The sequence below is a fragment of the Phaseolus vulgaris genome, chromosome 8 (assembly GCF_000499845.2).
Source record: "Phaseolus vulgaris cultivar G19833 chromosome 8, P. vulgaris v2.0, whole genome shotgun sequence".
In the NCBI taxonomy this organism is placed as follows: domain Eukaryota; kingdom Viridiplantae; phylum Streptophyta; class Magnoliopsida; order Fabales; family Fabaceae; genus Phaseolus; species Phaseolus vulgaris.
This window is the reverse complement of record NC_023752.2, coordinates 8,674,817-8,700,184: the sequence shown is the minus strand read 5'-3', so window position 1 is coordinate 8,700,184 and position 25,368 is coordinate 8,674,817. Positions and strand designations below refer to the sequence as shown.

At 33.9% G+C, this 25,368-nt stretch overlaps 1 protein-coding gene across 3 annotated transcripts; it reads right to left on the bottom strand.

Moving 5' to 3' along the window:
• Positions 1–20,732, bottom strand: LOC137826112 (regulatory-associated protein of TOR 1-like). Of its 3 annotated transcripts, XM_068631972.1 has the most exons (23): positions 20,188–20,732; positions 13,978–14,080; positions 13,448–13,530; positions 13,207–13,365; positions 10,208–10,324; positions 9,938–10,095; positions 9,179–9,333; positions 8,898–9,042; positions 8,735–8,813; positions 8,455–8,556; positions 7,749–7,832; positions 6,394–6,504; positions 5,266–5,619; positions 4,978–5,164; positions 4,014–4,613; positions 3,550–3,879; positions 3,368–3,482; positions 2,854–2,978; positions 2,621–2,766; positions 2,387–2,488; positions 1,673–1,758; positions 1,328–1,412; positions 1–1,210 (listed from the first exon to the last, which is right to left on the bottom strand). In XM_068631972.1, the coding sequence occupies exons 1-23, from the start codon at positions 20,506–20,508 to the stop codon at positions 896–898; spliced, it is 4,062 nt and encodes a 1,353-aa protein (XP_068488073.1). In that variant the 5' UTR covers positions 20,509–20,732; the 3' UTR covers positions 1–895. The 3 variants fall into 3 exon arrangements, 2 of the variants coding, with proteins under 2 accessions (XP_068488073.1, XP_068488072.1); XM_068631971.1 differs by having other exon boundaries at positions 2,621–2,978; XR_011083412.1 differs by lacking the exon at positions 1–1,210 and having other exon boundaries at positions 1,361–1,412; positions 2,220–2,488.
• Between the last annotated feature and the right edge of the window lie 4,636 nt (positions 20,733–25,368).

The window sequence follows — 25,368 nt, the reverse complement described above, 5'->3', positions numbered from 1 at the left end:
TAACATAATTTAATATAAATTCATACTTCATGAAAACGTCTAAATACATAACATAATTAAAAGTAAATTTAAGATAATGTTTAATACAAATAAACTATCCAAAAAAATTATTTACATTAATCATAAGATAATCATCTCCCTCCTCCCAATGATATTCATTTTCATCCAATTGAAGTAGAGCAGTGGCAGAGGCAGCACCAAATAACACAAGCGGCACTGAAGAAACGCAACACGAGCGGGGACAACACGTAGACGGCTTGACAGAGGCACATGTTATTCAAATTAGGGTTGAGTTTTCATATTAGAGTTTTTGGGTATTCAAATTAGAGTTTTTAGGTTTTATTGGGTTTAAGGTTTTTTTGGGCCAAGTCATGAATCGTGGAGGTCCAAGAATCGTCCGATCCAACCTTTGGATCGCCAGATCGCTCTGATCTGAACAGATTCCGATCCCACCTCCGATCCAACCCATTTTCTTCTAAAAAGATCACAAGATTGAAAGATGGTCTGACAACATTATGAATTTCACAAGAGACTGTATAAAATATTGTAGGATTCAAGATCCTGCATGTGCACGTGTAGTTGTTTTCCTTCTTGCAAAACATTGAATGATAGTGAATTAGAGTAATAAGGATGATTATTATACAACTAAATAAAGCGGTGAGAGTCAATCAATATAAAATTTTGGCTTCTTTTCTTCTCTATTGCATATTGAAATCTGAATTAAAATCAATTATTTTTAAAAAGCAAAGTTAGGGAAACATATATATCTAGGCGTTTCTTAGGTTAAACAAGTTTCTTGAGAAGTCCACATTTGATTCAAAGAAAACGCTTCGTCCATTTTTTAAAATCTTTTAAAAGTTCAATTAACATCCCCTCTTAAGCTCGGGCTTTGTTTCTAACATATACACATGCATGCATCTGCAGCACCAGCAGCAAGTAATACCTGGTACGGATGGAAATTGAGGCAACTTACAGCACCAATTTTCTGGGCCATTAGGGTAGGATAGTATCGAATGGTGCCTAGTTGATCACCCTCCAGACTAAAGACTTTAATGAGTTGTTTCGCCGAACCACTAGCAATAATTGGAGCATGTCTATGTACAGCTAAAGCCGTAAGTGATCCCCTATGAGCTTCAATAGTAAGATAGGTGCTCCTAGCATTTCGTATATCAAGAAATTGGATATCCCCAGCCTTAGAAGCACTGACAATCTGAAGAAAGCCAACAATATGACAGTTGCATTATCTACTTCAAACCAAATCCATAAATCTAAGAGTTACAAGTTACTGAAGAAAAAATAAATCAAACTAGCAAGATGCTCTTTTTACCTTTCCTTGATCTAATCCAGGTTGAAAGCCAATCCCCATGACTTTTTCTACTCTTTGCGTATGAGGCCTCAAATCACAGACGAGCCTAAGAAGCATCTTTGCCATTAGTGATTACAAATACAGTAAGAGACAGAGAGGCTTCTAAATTGAACCTTAAAAGGTTTATACTTACGATAAAATGTTGTATTCATTGAGGAAGTTAAAGTATAGATGCATGCATAACCATGTCAAAACATATAGGTGATAAACAACAGTGTTGCTTGATTGAATCACGTCAATAAAAGTGAACCAAGAACCATGTTCATATTTGCAACATGATGGAAGAAATTCATCCGAGATGCTTACATTTCAGGTGTTCTGACATCATAAAGTCTGACAGAACCATCAACAAAACCAGCTGCAAATTGTCCCCCATGAATTTGAGATGCAGCCTAAAACACACGATAAAATGTGTGTAAGTCAAAGGATGATATTTGTTTGTATAATTCCTTTGTTACTTGGTTACAGAAAATAATACCAAAAGGGATGATCACGATTCACAACACGAATTTCATTAATTGAGAATTTATATAGGTTAGGTTTAATATATCTAATTTAATGTCTGTCAAAACCAGAGAACAGTCGGAATCCCGCTACAATTAAAGAAGATTTGGGGGCGGCCACTGAACCACTATTTCAGATTGACAACCATCGAAGGCAAAACTAAGATCAATAAAGGTGTTTTGTGTCAACGATCAAAAAATAAATAAAATCTCTTCACGTTCAAATACATACCGATACCGGTACCTTGAAGAGGCACAAGAAAAAGGGGGACGGGGCATTTTCACAGTAATAAGCCATTAATCATTATTACCAAAAAGGTTTTACAAAACATAACTATCAGTCAAAATACCTGTTCTAAATGTAGTTGGCCGGCCAAAACTCAAATTCAACTCAAATACCTTGGAATACAACTTAGTAAATGACTCCTCAAGTACAACATCTGCTTAGCTATCATCCCAAGATAGCTATAGCAAGCATAATTGCCAACAAAAGACATCTTGCAATGCTGAAGCTTACCACCGCTGAGACACTGCAATCTGATGATGAAGGTATAGTATTAACAAGCTGCTCTTTATCAACATCCCATACCATAATAGATGGTATATCACCCGATGCATACTGGTATTGCATAAATGTAACATGGAATACCATAAAAAATCATTAGCATCACAATATGATGAACGAATTAAACTTTCAATTTTAGGACATCAAGGTCCCACATTGTCAAGAATAATTAAAGAATCATCCTACCAGATAACTACATTGTTGTTGCCAATCAACAACTGCATTCAGACTCCGCACTCCAGGCTTATGACAATGAATTGAAGAGAATGCAGTGACGAGTTTTTGTTTACCCTTCAGAGTATAATCTTTCCAAATCCTTATGTTTCCATCAGCTGCACCATAAGATTCCCCAATAATACTAAAGCTCTGACAACAATTTGAGACTAAAATGTATAATATTATACAGTAGAGAAAAGTACATGAAGCAGCAAGAAGCAAGCTATCATCAAGCTCATTTACAAGGCAGAGCTTAGAAATTCCTTTGTAAGCAAAATCATGATTATCAAAACTGTTGAGCAGTATTGCCTCCTCATGGTTCCATATCCTGGAGTGAACTCCAAAGAACATTAGCCAACAACAAAAATCCAAATTGAGCAATGCAATAACACTCATGAAGACCAGAAAAATACTCTGACCAGTTCAAAAGTCAGAATTCCTACGGTCTATAAAATTATGCAAGAGAATTATGTCATATTAGTTGTCAAAGTCCCTATAATTAATAAATGTTACTCAGTCTTGCAAAGTGTTATCAACCCTGAATATAAACATGATTGGAAATGTATAACCTCAGAATTTCTCACTACCTTAAAAGCCTGTAAATAATTGTCCTAACATTTCCTAAACACAAAAAAGACTGAGATGTCTAAAGCCATGCCTAGCTTCATAACAGTCTCAGTTTAACAAATAATAATGGTATCAATTAGCTTCAACTACCTGATACGTTCATTCTCATCAGCAGCTATTATTATAGGAGAGAAAGGTTCCAGCAATGCTGCTTGTGTACCCTTTATGTCCCACTTAGCAATTGGATTTGTAAGCCTGCTAACAGCTGAAAGAATAAAATAAAATGTCACCATCTCTAAGAAACAAGCTAAATAAATAAATAAAATACAAACCAGAGTGCTGGCATTTTGCTATGTGCTCCAGTGCACGTTTTTCCCTCTCCTCTCTTCTGGCTAATACTTCTTCACTCTCATCAGTAGCAGTTAAAGGTGGTTTGCGAAAATGCACACAACACCAACTATATATAGTTGATTGTGGAAGAAGGCTTCGATCTGAAGTCCCAGAAGATCCATCAGAACCCAAAAGTGGATCAGCTAATCCAGAGTCCGGAGAATTCATCAGGTGGGGCCTAATCTCCAATGAACAGACCCTACGCATTTCAGTTATACAACTAGGTAGAGGAGGACTGACTGGAGGAGTTCTGAAGGTCAGTGGCAAATGTCCTGCCAGAGCAACAAGCAATAATAAGCAGAAAGCCTTGCTACAAAGCAGCAGGAATTATCACAAATAAAATTGATGTTAAGGGAAAAACCATACACAGGATTAATCATTAAGAAAAATGGAAAGGAAGATCTACCTCCTTTCATATCAAACCAAGAAGACGAACGAGCTAGTCCAGCAAAAGTAGGAGAAGCTGTAGATTCAGCAGTTCGAACACCACCAGACTTCAACGGCTTTACAACCACTTGTTCAATACCTATGATGGACAGTACCCGACAACCAAGATTTGCTACACGAGGAGAAGGATCTTTCGCTAAAGTATACATAGCAAGTACACAATGTGAATACAATGCATTCTCCAAGGGGTTTAGTCTAGTGTGGTTAACTAATCCATTGCTGAAACCATCACTCAGAATTCCTGAATCAGAGTGATGAGATGAATAATCATAAGACAATGGGTACGCATGCATGATACTCAAACCAGCAAGAGGACTGCTAGAAGAGACCCGACCATCTAGAGCCACTAGAGAATAGTCATTTCCAACGCTCATAGGACCGATTTCAGGAGAAACAATACTTCCATGAGGTATATGTTGGTTCTGTTTAGGATATCCACCAACTGAACCTTTTATATTAGCCAACGAAGGTAAGGAATTAATCAAAGAATTAGATTGAGAATATGCAGCAGCAATAGATTTCAGGTGCTTGTTGTGTCCCAAAGCAAATCGCGCTAGAGCTGGCAGTTGGAAAGAAAAAAGTCAGCAACATGTCACAGATCCATCTCTAAAGTATACCAGCCTTCCCATACTATATTGATAACAACAAGTTGTCTTAGACTAACCAATTAACAGTCATTACAACCAAATTAGAGACAACAATTAGAAACGAAAAAAAAATGAAGTTTTTTAGATGCAAGTTTGATAACTTATTGTGCAGAAGTTTTCTTTCTTACTCACTAATAACAATCATTTTATTTAAAAGTTTTTCATCTTTCTCTATGTTCAGAAACAACCATCCATTAGCAACTTTGTTTGCTGAAGATTAAGAATTTGCAGTGATGATATCAATTAAAAAATAATAACCGGATGCTTATAACCTACCTACAGCTACCTCTGCCCTTACCAATGGACTCCCATCAGAAGCAACACATAAGATACTCTTAACTACACTAACTTCAGCCCTAAACTTTTCAGCATCATCACATTCTTCATCTCTATGAACACTTCTACATGTACCAAATCCCACACTGAGGAGGGTACTCAGTGCAAAAACAGCAGATGCCCTAACCTGTAAAACAATAAATTGTATGATTAAATCCATTTGATTAATACACCAAAAATTATAATCATCTGGCAACTGGAAATAGAACTAATAAGTAGGACATAAACCTCTGGCTGGGGTTCAGACAGTAGAGGAGCAAATATAGTAGTTGCATCTTCCTGTAAACCAATTGTTTGTGCCTCTGAGAAGTCTTCCCACAATTTCCCCAGACACAGGCAAAGCCACTGAAGGAAAAGGGGTTCAGTTTGTGAATCATTAGAACATGAACTCTGAAGGTGCTTTAAGCTGACATGAAGCAAACCAGCTTCCATACAAGCTTCTTGGCCCTGTCTATGACCATCCACAATCACAGCCAAAACAAAAGCAGCCATTGCACGTTGCTCTGGATATGCTTCCATACTGTCAAGGAACTTAATGAAATAGATATGACCACCATCCTTCACTAGATCAACCCGACATGACTACAAGCCAGACATGGAACAGAATTAATGCCAGACACAGCAGACATTCAACATGCAGAGTTCAAGACCAAATTTCGGTATAAAATTATAAAGGTCCTATAAGTAAGAGCAAAAAATAAAATGTTACGTAATATTCACACCTATGTTAATTGAGTTTAGGATTTGATTTTGTAGTTTTCATGTTTTTAAATAAGGATTTTATTAGTAACTTTTTAGTAGGATATAGGATGATTGATGAATAGCATATTGGTCATACATATGTTTGGATGGAGTGAAAGAAAAAAAAAGGAAGGGAAGATGGGTACTTAAATTTGAAAAAAAAAATATTGTTTGATAGAAGATACAAATAGGGATCAGAGGGAGGGAAGAAAATTCATGCAAAAGAACTTCAAAATTAAAAATCTTTCAAACTTTTCCCTTAATTTAAAATTTAAAAATTTTCCATTCTCCCTTATTTTCTTTCCTCTCATCTCATCAAAACAAAGGGTAAATGTTTTTTTGTTATTTTCCCTTCTACTTTTATTGGCTTGTCCAGCACCATGCAAAGCAAGTGTACTGCAATAACTACTACAGTAAAAGCAACCTTCACCGACCAAGACAAATTTTCAACATTATTTAATAAATGTTTGGTCAAGATTAATTTTGAAAAAAAAAATTCAAAAGTTCTCTTAAGAACCCAACAAAAATAAACAATTATTTCTCTAAAATAAACCAAACCAAACATGTGTAATTGACAATTACTTAGAGAAAAAAATTATTTTTCTCCAAATCTACCTTGTCAAGTGCAAGAATCTTTGTCCATATGAATACAAGGATCTGACGTAGCTCTGGTGGTGGTGTTTGCAACAGCTTTAGAACATAAGGAAATATTCCAACAGATAATGCCTACGTATCAAAAATTTGGTATCAAGTTACTTCAATTTAGAGGTGATAAAAATAGAAAGTTATCTTCTCAGCTGATGTATTTCATAAACATGTATAGAAAAGGAGAATAGTACAATACAAGGCGTAGTTATAGCCTACAACATCCTTGGGATAAGTACATACACCCAAGAAAGCATCCTGTGAAAGCTGTACAATAAAATAATAATCACAATTTCAACACTCCCCTCAAGCTAGAGCATATAAATTGTATGCACCAAGCTTGGAATATATAAACCAAAATTTAGGCCCTCTCAAAGACTTGGTTAGAATGTCAACAAGCTGGTAGTTAGAGCTGATAAATCCAGTATTAAGTTCCTTGGACAACATCTCCTTCCTGACAAAATAACAATTGATCTTTGTGTTTGATTCTCTCATGAAACACTGGATTGGAGGTAATATGAAAGGCTACCTGATTATCACAATACAATTGTATCAGCTCAACTTTACAAAATTTCAACTCTTCAAGAAGTTGCTAAACACAAGTTCACAAGTGGCCAAGTCATAAATCTATATTTAGTTTCTACACTGGACCAGGCAACAACATTTTGTCAATGGGACAGTCAAACCAATCTACATCACAATACCCCTATAAGTTGAATAATTCCCTTGTCCTCATATAACAATCCTTGTCTTGGAACCTTTTTGATATATATACGAGGGTTAGAATTACAACATTCTCGTGGTTGTGAAAATTCTACATGAATTGACCAACAACTCCGGTTGCATGAGATATATCAAGTCTTACAATGGTGAGAAAAATGAATTTGTCCACCAGCCTCCTATATCTATGTAGATCTGAAAAAATTTCACCTTAGTCCACCATTAGCTTTTCATTTTGGTCCATAGGACTTTTTGAAGGCTTGCAATTTGCCACTCTCCTTTATCGTCCTGTGACGACCGAAGAAAAAAAGGATTGTGTACCAATTTGAATTTAGAGGTGATAAACGATCAGTGTGTTATGTTCTCATATGTATTTCATATATATGGAAAAGGAGAAGAGTACAATACAAGGAAAGCTATAGCCTATAACACTCAATCCTTAGGATAGGTACATACACACAAAAAGCAGCAGCCTTATGAAAGATGTACGGTAAAATAATAATCACCATTTCAACAAAGTTATCATACAATAAATCATTTATTAAAAATAAATAAATAGGTAAACCAATTACACCAAAAGTTGATGAATCTAGAGAAAAAATTACCAGATCGACCGCCCATGGCCCCATATCAAGGAACCTTCCAAGGAGCAGTAAGGCCCGAAAGCAATGGCATTGACTAAGTAAAACCTGAAATATGAACAATGCTACTTAACAATGCATACAACAGATATCAACAACTGGTAAACACACATATTGTGAAAAAAAAAAGAAAAACTAATGTGAATTAAAAGTGCATAAAGAAAGCTTAAAATGTCATTTTGCAAATGAGATTATACAAAACAATTGGTTACCAAACAACTAAGGCTACAATTTCTGAACCTGTACAGAGTCAAGACAAAGCAAGATGATTGCCAAGTCAAACAAATTGCAAGAAAGTCCCTAAAATAAATGAATGATAAATAATTGACACTGGAATTGACCATAACACACATTGTGAGAAACATTTTAAAACAGTCCACGTAATGTAGGTTACATGAACAAATCAGAAATGTCCATTGCCATATTACAACTAGATATAGCTAGCCCCATTGTTAAGAGAGTAGATGCTCACAACAAAAACATCCTTTTGACAAATGTCTATCATACGGAAGATAATAAGAAACGCTGACCAAATTGAAACAATTTCAGCTAAGAAAATATAATTCAATATTACCCTCCAAAAGCTTAAGTAAGGAACAGCACCTGACAAGAGTATTATGAAGCAACACAATGGCTCAAAAGGAAACCAAGAAAAAGATATGGATCGCACCTGAAGAATTATAGGCAACTGCTCGGGTGGTTTCTTATGTTCAGAACCATGGTCAAGCCATACCTCAAATGCTGTCAACTGCTCGGTGAAAAATGTACTAGGCTGATAGAGAACAACATGTTTCATCAGGTAAGCTCAAAACTCATACAGAATCCTTTATATTGCAATTATTCCTTGCTAAACCAAAATTCCTTATCTAATTTTTATTATTTAATATTCAATTTCAGAACAAACTCTACATCAGAGTTATTACAAAAAATAAATCCAGAATTCCAGATACCTGAAATTCAGCATTAGGATCCTCAACTAAAGATGGAAGTTGAGAGAGGCATAGCTCAGCAGCCATATCCCATGCATCCCTGACGTGTGGAGAAAAAACATAAACTGTTGAAAATATTTGGCAATACATAAAAAAATATCATAACAATAATCACCAACAATACCACATATGATGCTGGTGGGTTGGAGGTAACGTTGGGTGAGAAACAGGAGAACAATTTGCAGATCGCATGATTCGCTCAGCAAGTAGAAAATTTCGAAACAGACTTATAACAAGCAAATCCTGTCTGAATAATCTCTGAAAAATATCTGCAAGACATATCAATATAAGATAAAAACAAAAAAAAGATACCAACTAGAAATGTTTGCTAAATAACTGGAGTTCAAAAAGAAACTGTTCCAATTTAGTAAGTCGGTGAAAATGATGGGGAGGGTTGAGACCCACCATGGGGAAGAACATTCCAGGCAATTGTATCAGTTACTGCTGTAAAGATCCAATTCAATTCACCCAGAAGTGTCTTTCGGTCATTAGGACAGCCAGGTATCTTGTCTATAAGTGAATAATCCAGTGACTCACGAAGCAATGAACGTGTACAAATCCTGGAGACAGATTACATCACAAAAAAGTTATCAATACCCAGTTTGCTGAGATATACAATTATCAGTTACCAACACTTGAAAGCTCAGGAGCTAGAGAAAATGAGAAAAGTTAAGTTAGTAATTTGTAGATGTCAAGCATAAATCAATTTAATAGTAAAAACCATCTTTATCATGGGTTTTTCTTCTATCACTACTGCAGTTAACAAAAAGTCCAGCGGCAAAAGTTAAAGTAAAGATAATGCATCAGTTAAACAGCAAAAATACAACCAGGGAGAAATTTATTATAAAAAATGACATTTATGATTCTGGATTATGATGTATACAATCAGCTATCATGAATGCTATTAGATAAAAGTAGCTAAGTAGGGTCAGATATGGAAAAGTATAATCAGGTATAAAATTAGGTAGGCAAAGTAAAACAATTCATCTTACAAAAGTGTTCATCATTTAGAAGTCCATGCACAATGCTTTCAAAATCCATGCATAATGCTATTACATTTAAAAAATAATAATAAGGTATGTTAAACCTATGTGAATGTTTAACGTTTTAATTTTTAAACATTCTGAACAGGATAAACTAAGTAGGAATAATGAGAAGTTTCACCATCGCAATGCCATCTTTATAGGCGTCGTAAGGCAAGATGTAAACACATCAGCAGGGAATTCTGTACTCTGAGGCAAAGTCTCGTGTGCTTCACATGCTGCAAGCAGAATGCAATCCCTTTGGGACACAGAGAAGTTGGAAGCACTCCATTCATGAAGCTTATCAATAACAAGTCCAGTAACAAATTTGGCAGTCCAAAAAAAGACAAAATCAGTATCAATACATTTGGATTTCTTTAATAAGTATTTAATAACATGGTAGTGTGGATACCTCAATGAAGGAATTCACAATCATTCCAGCGGCAGAGCAATCAAAAACATAAATTGACGGGGACTTCAGCCAAGAGTCAAGTTCATTGATGGATAATGGGATATACTGCGTATAACTCTGCATAACCTATGATGAAAATGAGAATAGGAATGTCTTGTAGCTATTCTCATCATGATATTGTGACTGAGGGCATTATACTCAATTGGAACCCATGATATCTAGTAGCAAAAGTTAAACTAATCAGGCATCTGTGATAAGATACAATTCCAGTTTAGTTTTAACCTTTATAAGTTATTATCGTAAAGTCAGGAGCAAAAAAAAATCCTTTTCTAGCATAATGATTACTATAAACTCTTCTCATTTACAAAACAAATACCTTTCTTTCTATTTATTTACTGAGCTTTTATGATTATTTAATATCTCCCTTGGTGCGAAAAAAGATCTGAGCAAAACAAGAGGCATGAAAGTACAATAATTAAAATTTATTATATTCAACATGCCTAGAATAAATAGTGCATTGCTTTCTTACCCATTTTCTTCTCATACTTTTGCCACCCTATTTTGCTTCTATTCATGGGTTTGCTTTCACAATCATTCATTTTCCATTCTCCCATTTTTATCTTTTATACTATTTTTCTCTACTGAACAGGGCACACTTTTAAAGAGGTGGGAACCTATACACACACAAGGTTAAAACGTGAGAGTTTAACTCACGGGAGGTTCATAAACTAGTAAAAACGTTTACTTTGGATAAACAAATACATTAAAATACTTATAACATAATAATTCAATATTATATGATGCTATAAACAACTTTTTATATTTTCTACTATAATATTATTATTAGTTGATCACATTATATACTTCTTAAATATATTTTTATATTTTTCTGATATTATTATCCTTTATCATCACTCTAGTTGATTATATTATATACTATGTTTTACATAAAAAGAGAAGTTGTTGGACTTAAACTGAGGGCCAAGAGTCCAAAATAGCAAGAGAGGAATAAAAAAAAGGTTGATTCTCCCTGCACCATATCAATTCAAATTTGCATCCAACATGAAATGTCCGTTTTGTCCTTAATGATTTAAAAGACTTTGACTTTTGGATATTCCGTAAGTTAAATCACAAAGTTTCGGATATGCAAGTCCGAAACTAATATGTCACTTCTGGATTTGGTCATCTGGAAGCTTATCTGGATAGCATAAATGACCTTCTGGATGTCAAAATCCGTAAGCAAACATAAATGAGTTCTGGATCCCAATCCTCAGCATCATTTATAGCACACCATTCCGGACATGGAAATCTATAATTCATAACTCATTTCCGAATATGGTCATCCAAAAGTAGGGGTGGCAAAGTGGGTCAGCCCGCCCCGCTTAGGCCCGCCCCGCATACAAAATGCGGGCTGGTTTTCATGACCCGCCCCGCATGCGGGTTGGCCCGCGGGCTTGCGGGTCGGCCCGCTTTTTTTTTTTTTTTTGAGAGTTTGGAAACCAATGTTCATGAAATCAAGCTTAGAACAAACGCAACAAAGGATTCAAGATATAAAATTTATGTATATGTCTATACCAGTTACTTAATAGAGAAAGTTTATAAAATATAAACTATATGTCTTGTTAAATCATTGTCTCAATATAAAGGGATGATCACTTAAAAGGAACCTTCAAATTTTGTAAAAAATAGTTTAATCACACTAGATTTAATTGTTACTGTTGTAATGTAATGAACCACTATAGAATAAATTTCAAGAATTGATGAACAGAGAAAGTTATATTCTAGCAAGTCAAATCAATTATTATTATTTTTTTTTTGTGGGCTAGCGGGCCAGCCGCCCCGCCCCGCTGTTGGCCCGTGCGGGCCGCGGGTTATGCGGGGCGGGCTAATGCGGGTCAGCGGGTTGAAAACGTCAGCCCACCCCGCGTTTTTTCCCGTGGGTCGTGGGCCGGCCCGCATGGCCCGCCCCACTTTGCCACCCCATCCAAAAGCTTAAATGAAGCACGAAAACGATCTTCCAGATTTATGCATCTATAAGCAAACATGAAGTCAAGGGTAGTGTTGGGTTTTAAATTTTATGTTAGGTTGCATTTTTTCTTAAATGATATGGTACAAGGAGAAATAACCTAAAAACAAACCCTAATATGACTCAACCCACTAATTTGTAGTTTGCACCAGCCCTATATATGAGATACACAAGAGAAAGGAAATGAGAGAAAAGTGAGATTAAAAATGTCCAGGAGAATCACAAACACGAAAAGGGGCGGAGCTGAGAAAGACCCCAAGAGAGGTTTGTTAGTGCTATAGGACACAACATCGACACCTACATCAAACAGAAACCTGCAAGATAGAACCAGTGAACCATAAAATTGTTCCCTAGGTGCGTTTTGCATAAATCGTGGCCTAGAAACAAACAAATCCAGAGTCATTGTTGGATCTTTTCTAATGTCCAATTCATTTTGGTAAATCAACTCAAAACTCTTGATCTTTGAGCAAGTTTGCTCCTGTTTGCAAGAGTTAACTAAGTTCGACGGTTTAGGAACATAAATTCTCACGAGTTTACAAGTTGACTCGCCATTTTGAAAACCATGCCTACTTCTTTTTCAACTGGGCCTACTTTGCCAGTATGAAGAGAACAATATTTGATTTATCGAGTAACTACACTACAAAGAAAAGTTGTAATTAGCTCCAAAAAAAAGTGAGGATCAAGTGAATAACATTATTAATGTCCCCAAATTCTACATAATTGAGACACAAAATTAAATATTAATTATAGTGTGGACAAAAAGGTTTTAAACGGATACTAAAATCATAAAAGAAAAATAGTTGTGTCCCCATAGTTCCCACTAATTCATTAGCAACCTTTGAGTTAATGTTAATTTAATGGGACACTAAACTCACTCTAAGTATCATTTAGTGTCTCCCTTTTACTTTTTTGTGTGAGTTTTCTGGGGAGACTAATATTTCGCAACAAGAACTGAGAAAATACAAACATTGACCTTATTGAAGACCCATATTTCACCGTTAGCAGTTGGTTTTGGGACGCCGTGCCCATTGTAATGGAATAAAACTCTTTCTCTCTTTGCATATCTACGACAATTAGTACAAAGTTTCTTCACCTCATCCACTGACGGGTCAAGTTGACATTTATAGCGGGCCTGTAAAGATCTCGATAAGGTTAACTATAAAACAATTTCAAAGAAAACATGAGGATAAGGTTAGCTAGTTAAACATTCCCACCTTTGGTTGCCATCTTTCATACTGACTGCTCAAAGTTTTTCCAATTGACTCCAATGCCTTTCGTGGTCCCATAGAAAAAGGATCTGCAGTATTGAGCAAGGTAAGCATCAAAAACTGTTTGCACCTTAACCATTTTCGCAAGCCTACAAAGTTTTGATACGTCACAAAGATTCTACTCAACCCATTTTGCTACATTTTTCATTGACAAAGTTGCAAATAACTCTAGATAATTAGGCTGCGGATGAAAAAGTTAATGACTGGATAAAAAGTTGAAGACAAGTATGAATCAAAAAGTTCAACCATAAAATATAAATGCAAAACAGCACACTAATTCATCAGAAATATGAACTTGCAAAAACAAATAGTTAATAACAAAAACATGTCATATAATATCATAAAGAAGCCCGAAGCTATTTCCAAACATGAATTGAGGATAAAAATGCAAAATATCTCAAATCCAGGTAACAACTTGAGAGTACAAACTACAGAAAACAACAACTAAATAAATGAGATTAAAGGTAACAAGACACCTATCCAGCACTCCATTCTGGCACAAGGGGATATCTTTATTACATCTGGTGGGTCCACACTAATGTTCAAACATAATACTAGAGCTACATATCTTGTCTTCATCTGCATCACAAAATTAGGTGTTAAAATGGATCATACTTCTTACAGCATATAAACATCTTAAAGAAGACTTTAAAAGATCTTAGAGGAATAAACAGAGACTTGGATAAAAAAAATGTATTTTGATTATGAAGAGAAATGTTAAATATCAATATAATTTACACCAGAAATCCATTACAAAGGTAGACTATTATTCAAGAAATCCTTTATAAATGGGAGAAACGTTATCTTTAAAATGGAGCTCCACCCTACCCTCTCCCAAAACAAAGCAACGAACCAACAGTATAAAACTTACCAGAAAAATAAACCACATTTATACATTACACACTTTGTAATGTGTTATTTCAAATGCAGCAAGAAATATTGTATTTTATTGAGTAGAGAACAACCTCTTTGTTCAATCTTCATTCTAAAGTTACATCCACAATAGTAATAAGACAGATTGAAAAATTGCAAATTCAAAACAGCCAGGGTATACGAAACTGTCATGCTATCAACACCTTTAGAACATTAACAGTCAATCAAACTACTTATGTCGAAGAAGCCTCAACTTTTTTTAACAAAAACCAATTGCACTAGTTGCAAAAAAAAGAACACAGAAGGGAATAGATAAAGATCATTGGAAAACTGATGACACAAAATTTCCAGTTGATACAATCAGATTAGGCAAAAGTGGCCTGCTTATTTCACATTTTTACAAAAAAGCATATACTTAATTTTACGTATGTATACATTTAGACCAAAATCCACCTCTTTCAAGAGTCAAGCAGTTTCAACCAATATAAGAAGCTAGCAACCTCCATTTCATGTAAACAAGCCACTTCCTAATGCAAGCTACCAGGATTTACACAAGTCCTACCACCCTAAAGAAACACATGTAAACAATCTTTCCCCCACCTTCATTCCAAAATCACTAATTCAATCAAGCAAATTCCAGGATACTTTATCCACTTTTACAGCCAAATCTTTAGCAAAATAAGAATTCATCAAAAACCAAGCTCACAATTAATAGAGGAAATTTCCCCAATGCAAGTATGATCAGATACCGTTATCATTATTTTTGAATTGATCGAATTGAAGATCAGCTGAAGTACAAAGTGCAATGTTGCATAATTAGGAGATAATTATTTCATAATTAGTGCAGATTCTGTTTTCTATTTATTAGGATAGATTTAATATTTTTTGGTGATTTAATTTGTATAACTCTAATTACTTATTATTTTTTGTTTTAATTACCTATTTTAAGTAGGTTGTAAATAGTCTAAAAGTTTAGATTGTAACCACGTTTGTAAACACATTCAGAGATATATTCAACCTTCTTCTTTCAACTGTAAAGAAAGAAGTTGCATAAAAACCCACAAACATCACATAACTCACTCGATTTTCTCATCAATCATTAGTTCAATATAACTCAACATTTCATTTTTGCACTTCAAAGGATCCCGTCTTAACAAAACTTGGTGCTTAACAGGTCAATCATTTTACATTTTAGTCCTTAACAACATTATCATATATGCAAACATAGGCATACGAATACGGGTGGTAAAGTGAACCTTGGCCAGCGGGCCAGCTTGCCAAAATTTGGTGGGCCGTGTTAGTGTTTTTAACCCGCTAGCTCACTTTTGCCTGTCACGCCAAACCCGTCAAAGACAGACCAAGACAATAATTATTGTAACATAAATCATTAACACTTAAAAATTAAGTTTCAATTATTAATTATTATTGAGTAATTTAACATGTAAAGGTAATAATTGTTTTAAAGTTTCCTATTAGAGACATTAATTAATCAATCAAAAATTTAGAAAATATTTATACGATTAAATATGTTTTTAATAAATATATATATATATATATAAATAAACAAAAGTTAAAAAGACAAAAATTAACAAAAGTTGGTAGGTTGGCCCGCCAGCCTACTCTTTAGAGAGCATACCAAGATTTTCAACCTGTTTTATGGTGGGTCAGCCCACCTTCGTCCTGTTTTGGGTGGGCCTATAGTAAGCTCCCCGTTTTGTCACCCCTACAAACGAAACAAAGTCATCCATTCACAGTCACCATTGCATTAACCTAAACGCCCATTCTTTCAACATTTCCCAAATTCCTATCCCACCAAACACGTGACACATGGGACACTGTCGCGCAAATCGGGGATCATTGATTCATCACAGCAAGCTACAGATAACCTAAACAAAGTTAACAAATAACAACTTAATCATACTTTCCAGAGTGATTGAGCTAACTCTATCCTTGGGTCGTCACTTGGAGATAAGGCCACTGTGGAAAGGGTCTATAATGACAACAGCCTAGAAGGTTCGTCGAAGCTGCCAACCACTGTCTTGATTTTCTCTTACATGCACATGGTCTTGTTCGTCTAATTGAGAGATGGAGAACACACTATCCATTGTCACCATTCACCACCTTCCAAATCAATTTATCCAATGGTGTTCATGAGTTTGCACATTTTTTCAACTCTATTCAAATCAGTCAAAACTTATTCATGATGTCCTTTATATTCTCAACTTTAAATTTAATTTTCTCTCTTTTTCTAAACTCATTTCTTCTCTAAATTATTTTTTGATTTTTTAATGACAATTGTTATATATAGAACAGGATCTTGAAGACTATTGGTTTGGGTAAATTAAAACAAGGGTTTTATCACTTGGACATCAATCGGCATGTGTGTTTAACACCTCTTAACATCCCTAAACCATCAAAGTCTCCATCAATAATTTCACCACCTATCCTATCACTAATACCAACCTTTGACATTTTAGACTAGGACACCTTTGAGAAAATCGTCTCAATGTTTTGCACATGACTTTTCCTTTTATTTCTATGCATGTTGGTGACAATTGTGACATTTGTCACTTAGCTAAACAAAAATGTCTCTCATATTCTCCAAGAATCAATAAATCTTGCAATTTACTTGATTTAGACCATATGGATATTTGGGGACCCTTCTCTAAAATTTATATTTATAGTCATAAATATTTTTTTAACATTGTTGATGATTTTAGTCATTTTACATGGATTGTCTTATTAAAATCAAAATGTGAGGTCCAAATGCATGTCCAAAACTTTGTTGCTTTAATTGAAATCCAATTTCACACCACTATTAAATATCTTCGTTCTGACAATGAAAATGAGTTTTGTCAAAAGAAATATTTTTCCTTTAAAGGTATTTTACATCAAACAAATTGTGTATATATCCATCAACAAAATGGATGCGTAAAAAGAAAACACAAACACATTCTTAATGTTATCAGGACCCTCATGTTTCAATCTAATCTTCGAAAACATTTTTGGTTTTATGCTATTAAGCATGTAGTCTTTATGATAAATCGTATTTATTCTCCTGTTATTCAAAATAAAACTCATTTTGAATTATATTATTGTATAATGATTCTCCTGATCTTTACATGATTACAATTTTTGGTTGTCTTTGTTATGCATCAAAAAATGCTCCTTGTCAAAAACTTCCCACTGAAGATGTGGAATTTTTTTAGGCTTCCAAATAGGGACCAAGGGCTATGTCATTTTTTATATCAACAATAAAGAAATTTTTATATCTCGCAATGTGCAATTCAATGAGACAATTTTTCCTTTCTCATCCTCTCAATCTAGCACCATTGAACCCCTTGAAAATGACAATAACCCACTTTATATCAAAACCATTCCTACACCAGACATACCTTATTCTCCCCACCTTACCTCTACACCACTTACTCTACCTATACCGCAAGATTTCATCAATGCCACAAGTCCTACTTCATCTTCATCTATCTCCCTCTCACCACACCAACAAATCTCTCCCTCACCGGATTCCATAGTTTCTGCACCACCTCTAACCTCACCTACACCACGACATTCCACACACCTCACCAGTCGTTTACAATATCTCGATGATTATTATTGCAACACTTCTTCAAGTTATTGCTCTTGCACAATCTAACCAATCATCTTCAGTGATCTGGTATCCTATCCAGTCGTTCATTGATTATTCTCATTTGTTTTCTTCTCACTCTCACTTTCTGATGTGTCTCCATGCTGAGCAAGAACCAAAGACGTATCAGGAGGCTATTACCCAACCTTGTTGGTAGGAGGCTATACAGGCTGAAATTGCAGCCTTAATTGACAACCAAACTTAGGATATTGTGACTACATCTCCCTCTGTCAAACCCATCGAATGCAAATGGGTGTTCAAAATAAAGAGAAAACCTGATGGGACTATTGAGCGTTACAAAGTTGGCCTGGTAGCAAAGGGGTACTCTCAAATTGAAGGGGTTAACTATCTAGAAACTTTCTCCCCTGTTGTAAAAACGACCACGGTCAAAGTTGTCTTAGCCTTGACATCCATTTACAATTGGGAATTACAACAACTTGATGTCAGTAATGCATTTCTTCATAGAGAAATTTTAGAGTAGGTTTATATGGTGATCCCTCCTTGACTATCCAGTTATCCTCCTAATCAATGCTGCAAACTCAAAAAATCTCTACGGCCTGAAACAAACAAGTCGCACATGGTATGAAAAAATATCTCTTTTACAGCCATCTTTAGGATATGCTTAAGCCCATGCTGATCATAGTTTGTTTATAAAAAAATATTGGTTATGTTTTCACTGCTCATATTGTTTACATTGATGATATTGTGCTTACTGGAAATTATGCTTCTGAGATCACTAAGATTAAAGTCACTCTCCATTCTCATTTCCATATAAAGGACCTTGGTCAGTTGAAATGTTTTTTGGAAATAGAAGTAGCTAACTCCGGCCAAGGCATTTCTCTCAGTCAACGCAAATATTGTCTTGATTTGATTAAGGATTATGGCCTCATGGGTTGCAAACCATTTTCCACTCCAATGGATGACTCCCTACGTCTCCATTAAGACTCTAGTGAACATTTACCTGACCCTTTGTCATATCGACGATTGGTGGGATGTCTCATATATTTAACCAACACTAGACCTGGTACCCAACAATGCAGTCAATTCATGGTCACACCAACTCAAACTCATCTTTAAGTTGCCTTAAGAGTAATTCGAGATCTAAAAGAATGTCCTGGAAAAGGCTTACTTTTTAGTCGCAGGTCATCAACACAACTTTTTGGATTTAGTGATGTTGATTGGACCTCATGTATTGATACACAACGTTCCATCACTGGTTACTTTATTTTATTGGCAATTCTTTGGTGTCTTGGAATCCAAGAAATAATCTATTTTTTCTCTCGATCTTCTACAAAAATCGAGTATAGGGTCCTTGCTCTGCCACTTGCGAGCGTCAATGACTTTCTTTCCTTCTTGATGATTTGAGAATTCCTATCACTAAGAGTCATGTTTTCTATTGTGCTGGCCAAAGCGCTTTATACATTGCTAGAATTCTCATCTTTCATGAAAGAAAGAAACATTTAGAGAATGATTGTCACATTGTTTGTGAAAAAATAATTATTGGACTCATGCATCTTCTACTAATCTCTTCATCACATCACTTAGCAAATATCCTTACTAAAACCCTTCCACCATAGCTTATTCATTCCAATTTATCCAAGTTGGAGCTTCTTGACGTCTTCCAACCTGACTTGTGAAGGGCCGAAAGAAGACTACACAGCACCTCAAACAAATCAATAATTTGAGTCCAATCACAAGAAATACTTAACCTAAAACTTTCTAAAAAGGGAATAAGGTGCAACTTTCCTATAAGCGCTATCTTTCTATTATTTTCTTTTTGTCCTTTTCTTTACACACAATGTGTATATATTCTGAATCAATATAACAAACTTTTCCATCTTGCTTTTTGCCTTGAGCGCTTTCCTGTGTTTGCCTTCTTTTCTCGCATTAACAAAACTTAATGTTTAAGAGATCAACATTTCAAGTCCTTGAAGAGTCCCTCACAACATTATCACATACACAAACATAGTCAAAAGAAGTCATCCATTCACAGTCACCACTGCTGCCACTACTTTGACCAAAACGCCCATTTTTCTACATTTCCCAAATTCCCGTCACGCAGAACAAGTGACACACAGGACTCGAAATATTCCAATCTCTCTGTAACGCAAATCACCGATTCATCACAGCAAAATGCAGATAACACAAACAAGGTTAACAAACTGACCCTATCCTTGGGTCGCCACTTGGAGACGAGGCTGATGTCGGAGGCGGCGGGAATGGCGGCCTCGAAGGCTTCGTGGCGGAGCTCGCAGAGGACGACTATCTGCGGCAGGTAGGCCATGCTGGTGGCTCCATTCCCGGTGTAGTTACCGCTGCTGCTTGCAATGGCGGTTTCAGAGTCGCAGCGGGGCGTGAAATCAGAACCATCGGTGTTGTAACTGGCGATGACGACCGCGACGGAGGAGGAGGAGGTACATGATGAGACGGTGGAATCGTCGTGGTGGTTCTGGTAAAAGCGAGAGGCCATCAAATCTCCCATTGTCATCCAAATCAGAAACCCTCTTCAGTGATCGAACATGAAATAGGGGAGGGTTTTGAGGCAGAGAGAACCCTCGCCTTTTATCAGGATATGAAGATGGTGATGTTGAGGATGATGATAGTGATGGTTATGGTGGCGTTCACCATGATAGAGAAGAAGGGGGCGCATAGAAGAGTGGCGGCAACCACTGTCTCCTCCAAGGGAGACGGAAACAAGTGTCACGAAGTTCCGGTTTTGGGAAATGAAACGAGAAAAATAAAACATTAGGTAATTTAATAACATTAAATTTAATAAACTATTAAATTTAAATTTTACTATTGTTTCCTTTTTCAAAAAAAATGGAATTTAATAATATTAATATATCGTAATGTGTTTATTATATAAGCGCAACGTCATTTAGGATAATATAATAATAATAATAATTTAAATAGTGGAAGCAACAGAATTCGATTCACATTATATTTAAGGCGGCAAATGTTCAAATGTTATCGATAAATTAGTGTAATAATAATAAATAATTTAAAATAAAATAAGATTTAATAAATATAATATACACACGAATGATAATAGTGAACTCATAACAGTTAATCTTAAACAAATAAATAAGATATGTATAAAAATTTGCTTAAAACTTTACTTATAAAAATATGATTTGATTTTGACATATGTGTGCACATATTATTAAAAAGAATAATAAAAAAATATTCTCTATAAGTTATCCTCTATTTGGTTTGGTACAGAGAGATTGTTATGTAGAAAATAAAATAAAGATGATAAAATAGTAAAAGAAAATAGATTCGCTTTCTAGTTTTTTCAAAAATAATTTCTTAATCAAGTAATAAGTACAGTATTCTTACAATTATTCAAAAGGAATTGAATTGACCAAACATTCATCCGTCAAAGACAATAGAATCTCATTAATGAAAGAATTGATATAATTCAATTGAAAGACTCAAAGTAGCAAAGTCTGAAGTCAAAAGAATACTTGGTGTTTTTATTTTACTCAAATATTAGTTTTTTTAGCAATGAACCGTATAAAAAATAGAAAAAAAGTCCATAAAAAAATATTAATGATTTGTATAAATTACTAAATGATAAATAGTTTGAAATCCAATGAGTAACTAACAATTTTGTGATAAAAAAAAGTTATTGTCACGATCTTTTTTTGAATGAATTGTATAATCCTATTATTTCATTGCCTAATAATAAGGTTATCAAATGAATTGAAAATAAAAGAGATGCAACCGAAAATGATATATAGGTTAATATGCTTTAAAGTGGAAAATATCATAACCATATTGAATGAAAAATAAAAATACTAGGAATAGAAATAAGAATTCATTATAGGACCTATTTTTTAGAAAATAAGATGATATGTCGCTGCTCGGAGTTGAATCAAGTGTTAACACTCTAACACTGCTTCTTAAGAGTATTGTGTCAACAAAACTCACCATAGCTACTTACTCGGAAGTAATGTATCTACTAATTTATTCAGTACCTTACTAAACAAGAGTTTAATTAAAGACAAAATTGAATTATCAACATGTGTTAAAAAAAATTCTCAAAATAGCAATTATACTAAAAAACAAAACATTTTAGCGCGCAGTAAGATATTGAAGAACAAACTTTAATTTCACAAAACTTAATAATTCATTGTGAAATTACAACATAATCGACCCAAATGAGTTTAGTCTTTCTTGTGGAGGCAAAACAAAAATATTACAAAGAAGAAAATAAGAAAACTAAGAAAATCATAATGTTCTAGTTTCCAAAAGTCGTTGTGAAACTTGATGATTTACTTCCAATTTTTGTTTCTAAGATATTGTAGATTTGATTCTCTTATTTTTCTTCTCAGGATTCAGTTTTTGTTGATTCAAAGAAATAACTTGAACTTTCGCATATTCAACTTACTCACAGTGATAAATACTTCATTCAGACCGTGTAGCAGATCGTCTATTATAAAAACACAAAATTATTAGTTAAATAATTCCAATTAGATTAATATCAATTCAAATAATGAATTTATTCATGATTACAGTCCAAGAGTCTATAATTAAAGTTTTAAAGTGTGAATAAAATTATGCTCATCACATGGAATATAAAACGATCAAAGTTAAGAGAGATTTACACAATAATTTTTATATTGGTTCGTCTAATAATCCAAACTACGTCCAATTCTTAATCAATGTAATCAAGTTCCACTATGACAGACTAACACTACAAGTTACAAAACAAGTATTATTTGGACCCTATTGGTAAGTGTCATAATTCAGTAATATTTCATGTAAAAGATAGACACTTATGGACTTTAATTGTTAATAGAGTTATAATTCAACCTCTAATTTTGAATTTTTTACATATTTTTGGATTATAAGATGAATAAAAATAATATATTATCAAGTTTGTGCTAATTTCGTGAATCTAGGGGAAGATAGAGATAAAAAGGTTAAAGAAGAATGAACAAGTTAAAGACAAGATGAAAAGACAAAGTTTGTCTTTTTCTCGTGAAACTCGCTTAAGCAAGCAATATTTCGCTTGAGCGAGATGTCACTTAACCTAAGTCCAATTAGGTTAAATAGAAGGCATGAGGCAAAACCCTAAATATCGCTAGGAATATATATAGAGATAGAGAACCCTAGAGAAGTCAGTCGTTAAGGAGAAACACCCTAGATATTCTTTTCTCAATTTTCATGCTTGTAATGGCCAACATGAGTGGTTAATTCTTCCATTTGGGACTGAGAGTAATTTGTTTAAACTCTTATGTATTGAGGTGATATTTATTTATAATATTATGTTTTTTATTTATGATTGGTATTGTCATTTTATTATTAAAGTTTGAATCTTTATTCATGATATTGATCCTTAGATTTGACTAGAAAGTATTTCTAAGTATCCGACCTAATTGATAATGCTTAACATATTTGAATGCAAAGAATAGATTTGAAATGTTAATTCCTATATAACATCTATTCATAATGATAAAAAAAAAATTATAAATATGCAAGGAATCAATATTTAGGAGACATTCTTAATGATTTTGTATGCTAAGAATCGATATGAATGATTTTTATATGTGCATTCATGTCAATGAAGATAGAATGCTATATGTTTTTATTCATTGGAAATACAAACGAGTGAGAAGGAATAACAATCCCAATTTTGTCAATTGAATTATCCAAATCAATTACTTTGTTTTTAGTTAATTTCTTATAAATTCACGATACAAATAACCTTTCAAACAAACTTTTACACATTTTCTTGTATTTAGTGAATGTTATACTTGGGATTTTAGAACTTTTCTTGTGGGTTTTATATCCTTCCTTAGAGATAATTTATTACTTCTAACTCGGTACACTTACTGTAAAATAGTCATCACCTACCACTTTTGGATAAACACGAATATTATTTGGAACCCAAACACTCCTGGTTAAGACTGTGTATTCTTTGGTATGTAGCCATTCTTGACTAATAAATTAGTATTATTTGAAATCCAACCACTTTTAGCTAAACAACCTCAAGTATTCTTTAGAACAACAATCACTCCTTGCTAAGATTTGAGCATTCTTTGAATGCGACCATTCTTAGCTAAAACTTGAGTATTCTTTATAACGCAACCAATCTTGGTTAAAACTTAAGCATTATTTGGAACAACAATCACTATTTGCTAAGACTTCAATATTCTTTGAATGCAACCATTCTTAGTTAAAACTTGAGTATTCTTTTCAATGCAAATCAATCTTAACTAAAATTTGAGTATTCTTTGAAACACAACCATTATTAGTTAAAACACAAAAGTATATAAAAAAAGTAATCTAACTTTTAAAATATAAATTTAACATAGAAGTTAAAACGTGAGACTTTCTAACTTATATTTATAGTAAAGACAAAATAAATGAATAATATAATTATTTAAAAGTAAAGATGTTACATCTAACAATTAGTAGCGAGTGTTATCTTAACACAATTTGACTTAAATAAGACCTTTATTCTAATTTTTCCATATATGATTGAAATCAATTTTAAACTACAGTAAGCCTAAATGAGATAGTAGACAAAGATTGTAATTGTCTATACAGGTTCTTAAAGCCTTCTCCGTCAACCATCCTAAATAGTTATTCATCTTCAATGACAAAATTAACAATTGTTTTTCAACAACCTTTAACAGTATACCTTTGGTTGTTTGCAACATGGCTTTCAAATATATGCGAGTTGTTTTATTGGGATCATTAATGACACCATAAGAATATTTTAGATTTTCTATTTAATGTGATTAAATAGGTTGGATGTGCAATGTGTCTTTGGATCACATTTAAACAACTTACCACAATGGTTACATGTAGCAATTAGATTAGTAAATAAAGGAATTTTTTGTGAGAAGTAATCCCAGATAATAAAAGTTGTTTGTTTACTATTGGCACTTTATTTTCTATTTGGGAAGAGAATCATTGGGAACAACTCTTATAACTTTTTAATTATAGTTATTGATGAAGACTCAATAACAAAGGATAAAAAGAATAAATGTAGGAAGGACAACAATATTTATGATAGTTTGCTTCAACTATAAGTTGCATCAAATTTTCATTTTAAGTCACTCTTAAAAGGTTCCATCATAATCAAATTAAACAAGTATTCTTATTAACATTTTTGGATATATTGAATACACCAAGTCAATCTCAAAAATTAATTATTAATATCTTCTTAAAATTAGAAATTTAAGTATTCTACATTATCCCTTCTATCTATACAAAAATATAATAAAAAGGATAGCTCTTAAAGAAAGTGTAGATAATTCTAATGCTCTTTTGGCTAACGTTATAAAGTGAAGAGTGTAAAGATGTTTTCTTTCAACATGTAAAGTGTTTTCAT

Bases quoted from the DNA above. Each gene is read 5' to 3' on its own strand.
- LOC137826112 (XM_068631971.1), bottom strand. From the start codon at position 20,508: ATGACAATGGGAGATTTGATGGCCTCTCGCTTTTACCAGAACCACCAC. The intron at 14,081-20,187 runs GTCAGTTTGTTA...TTTGTGATGCAG, and splicing joins AGTGGCGACCCAAGGATAGG to ATGAAGACAAGATATGTAGC. The intron at 3,483-3,549 runs GTTTGTATTTTA...TTATTCTTTCAG, and splicing joins AGCAAAATGCCAGCACTCTG to CTGTTAGCAGGCTTACAAAT.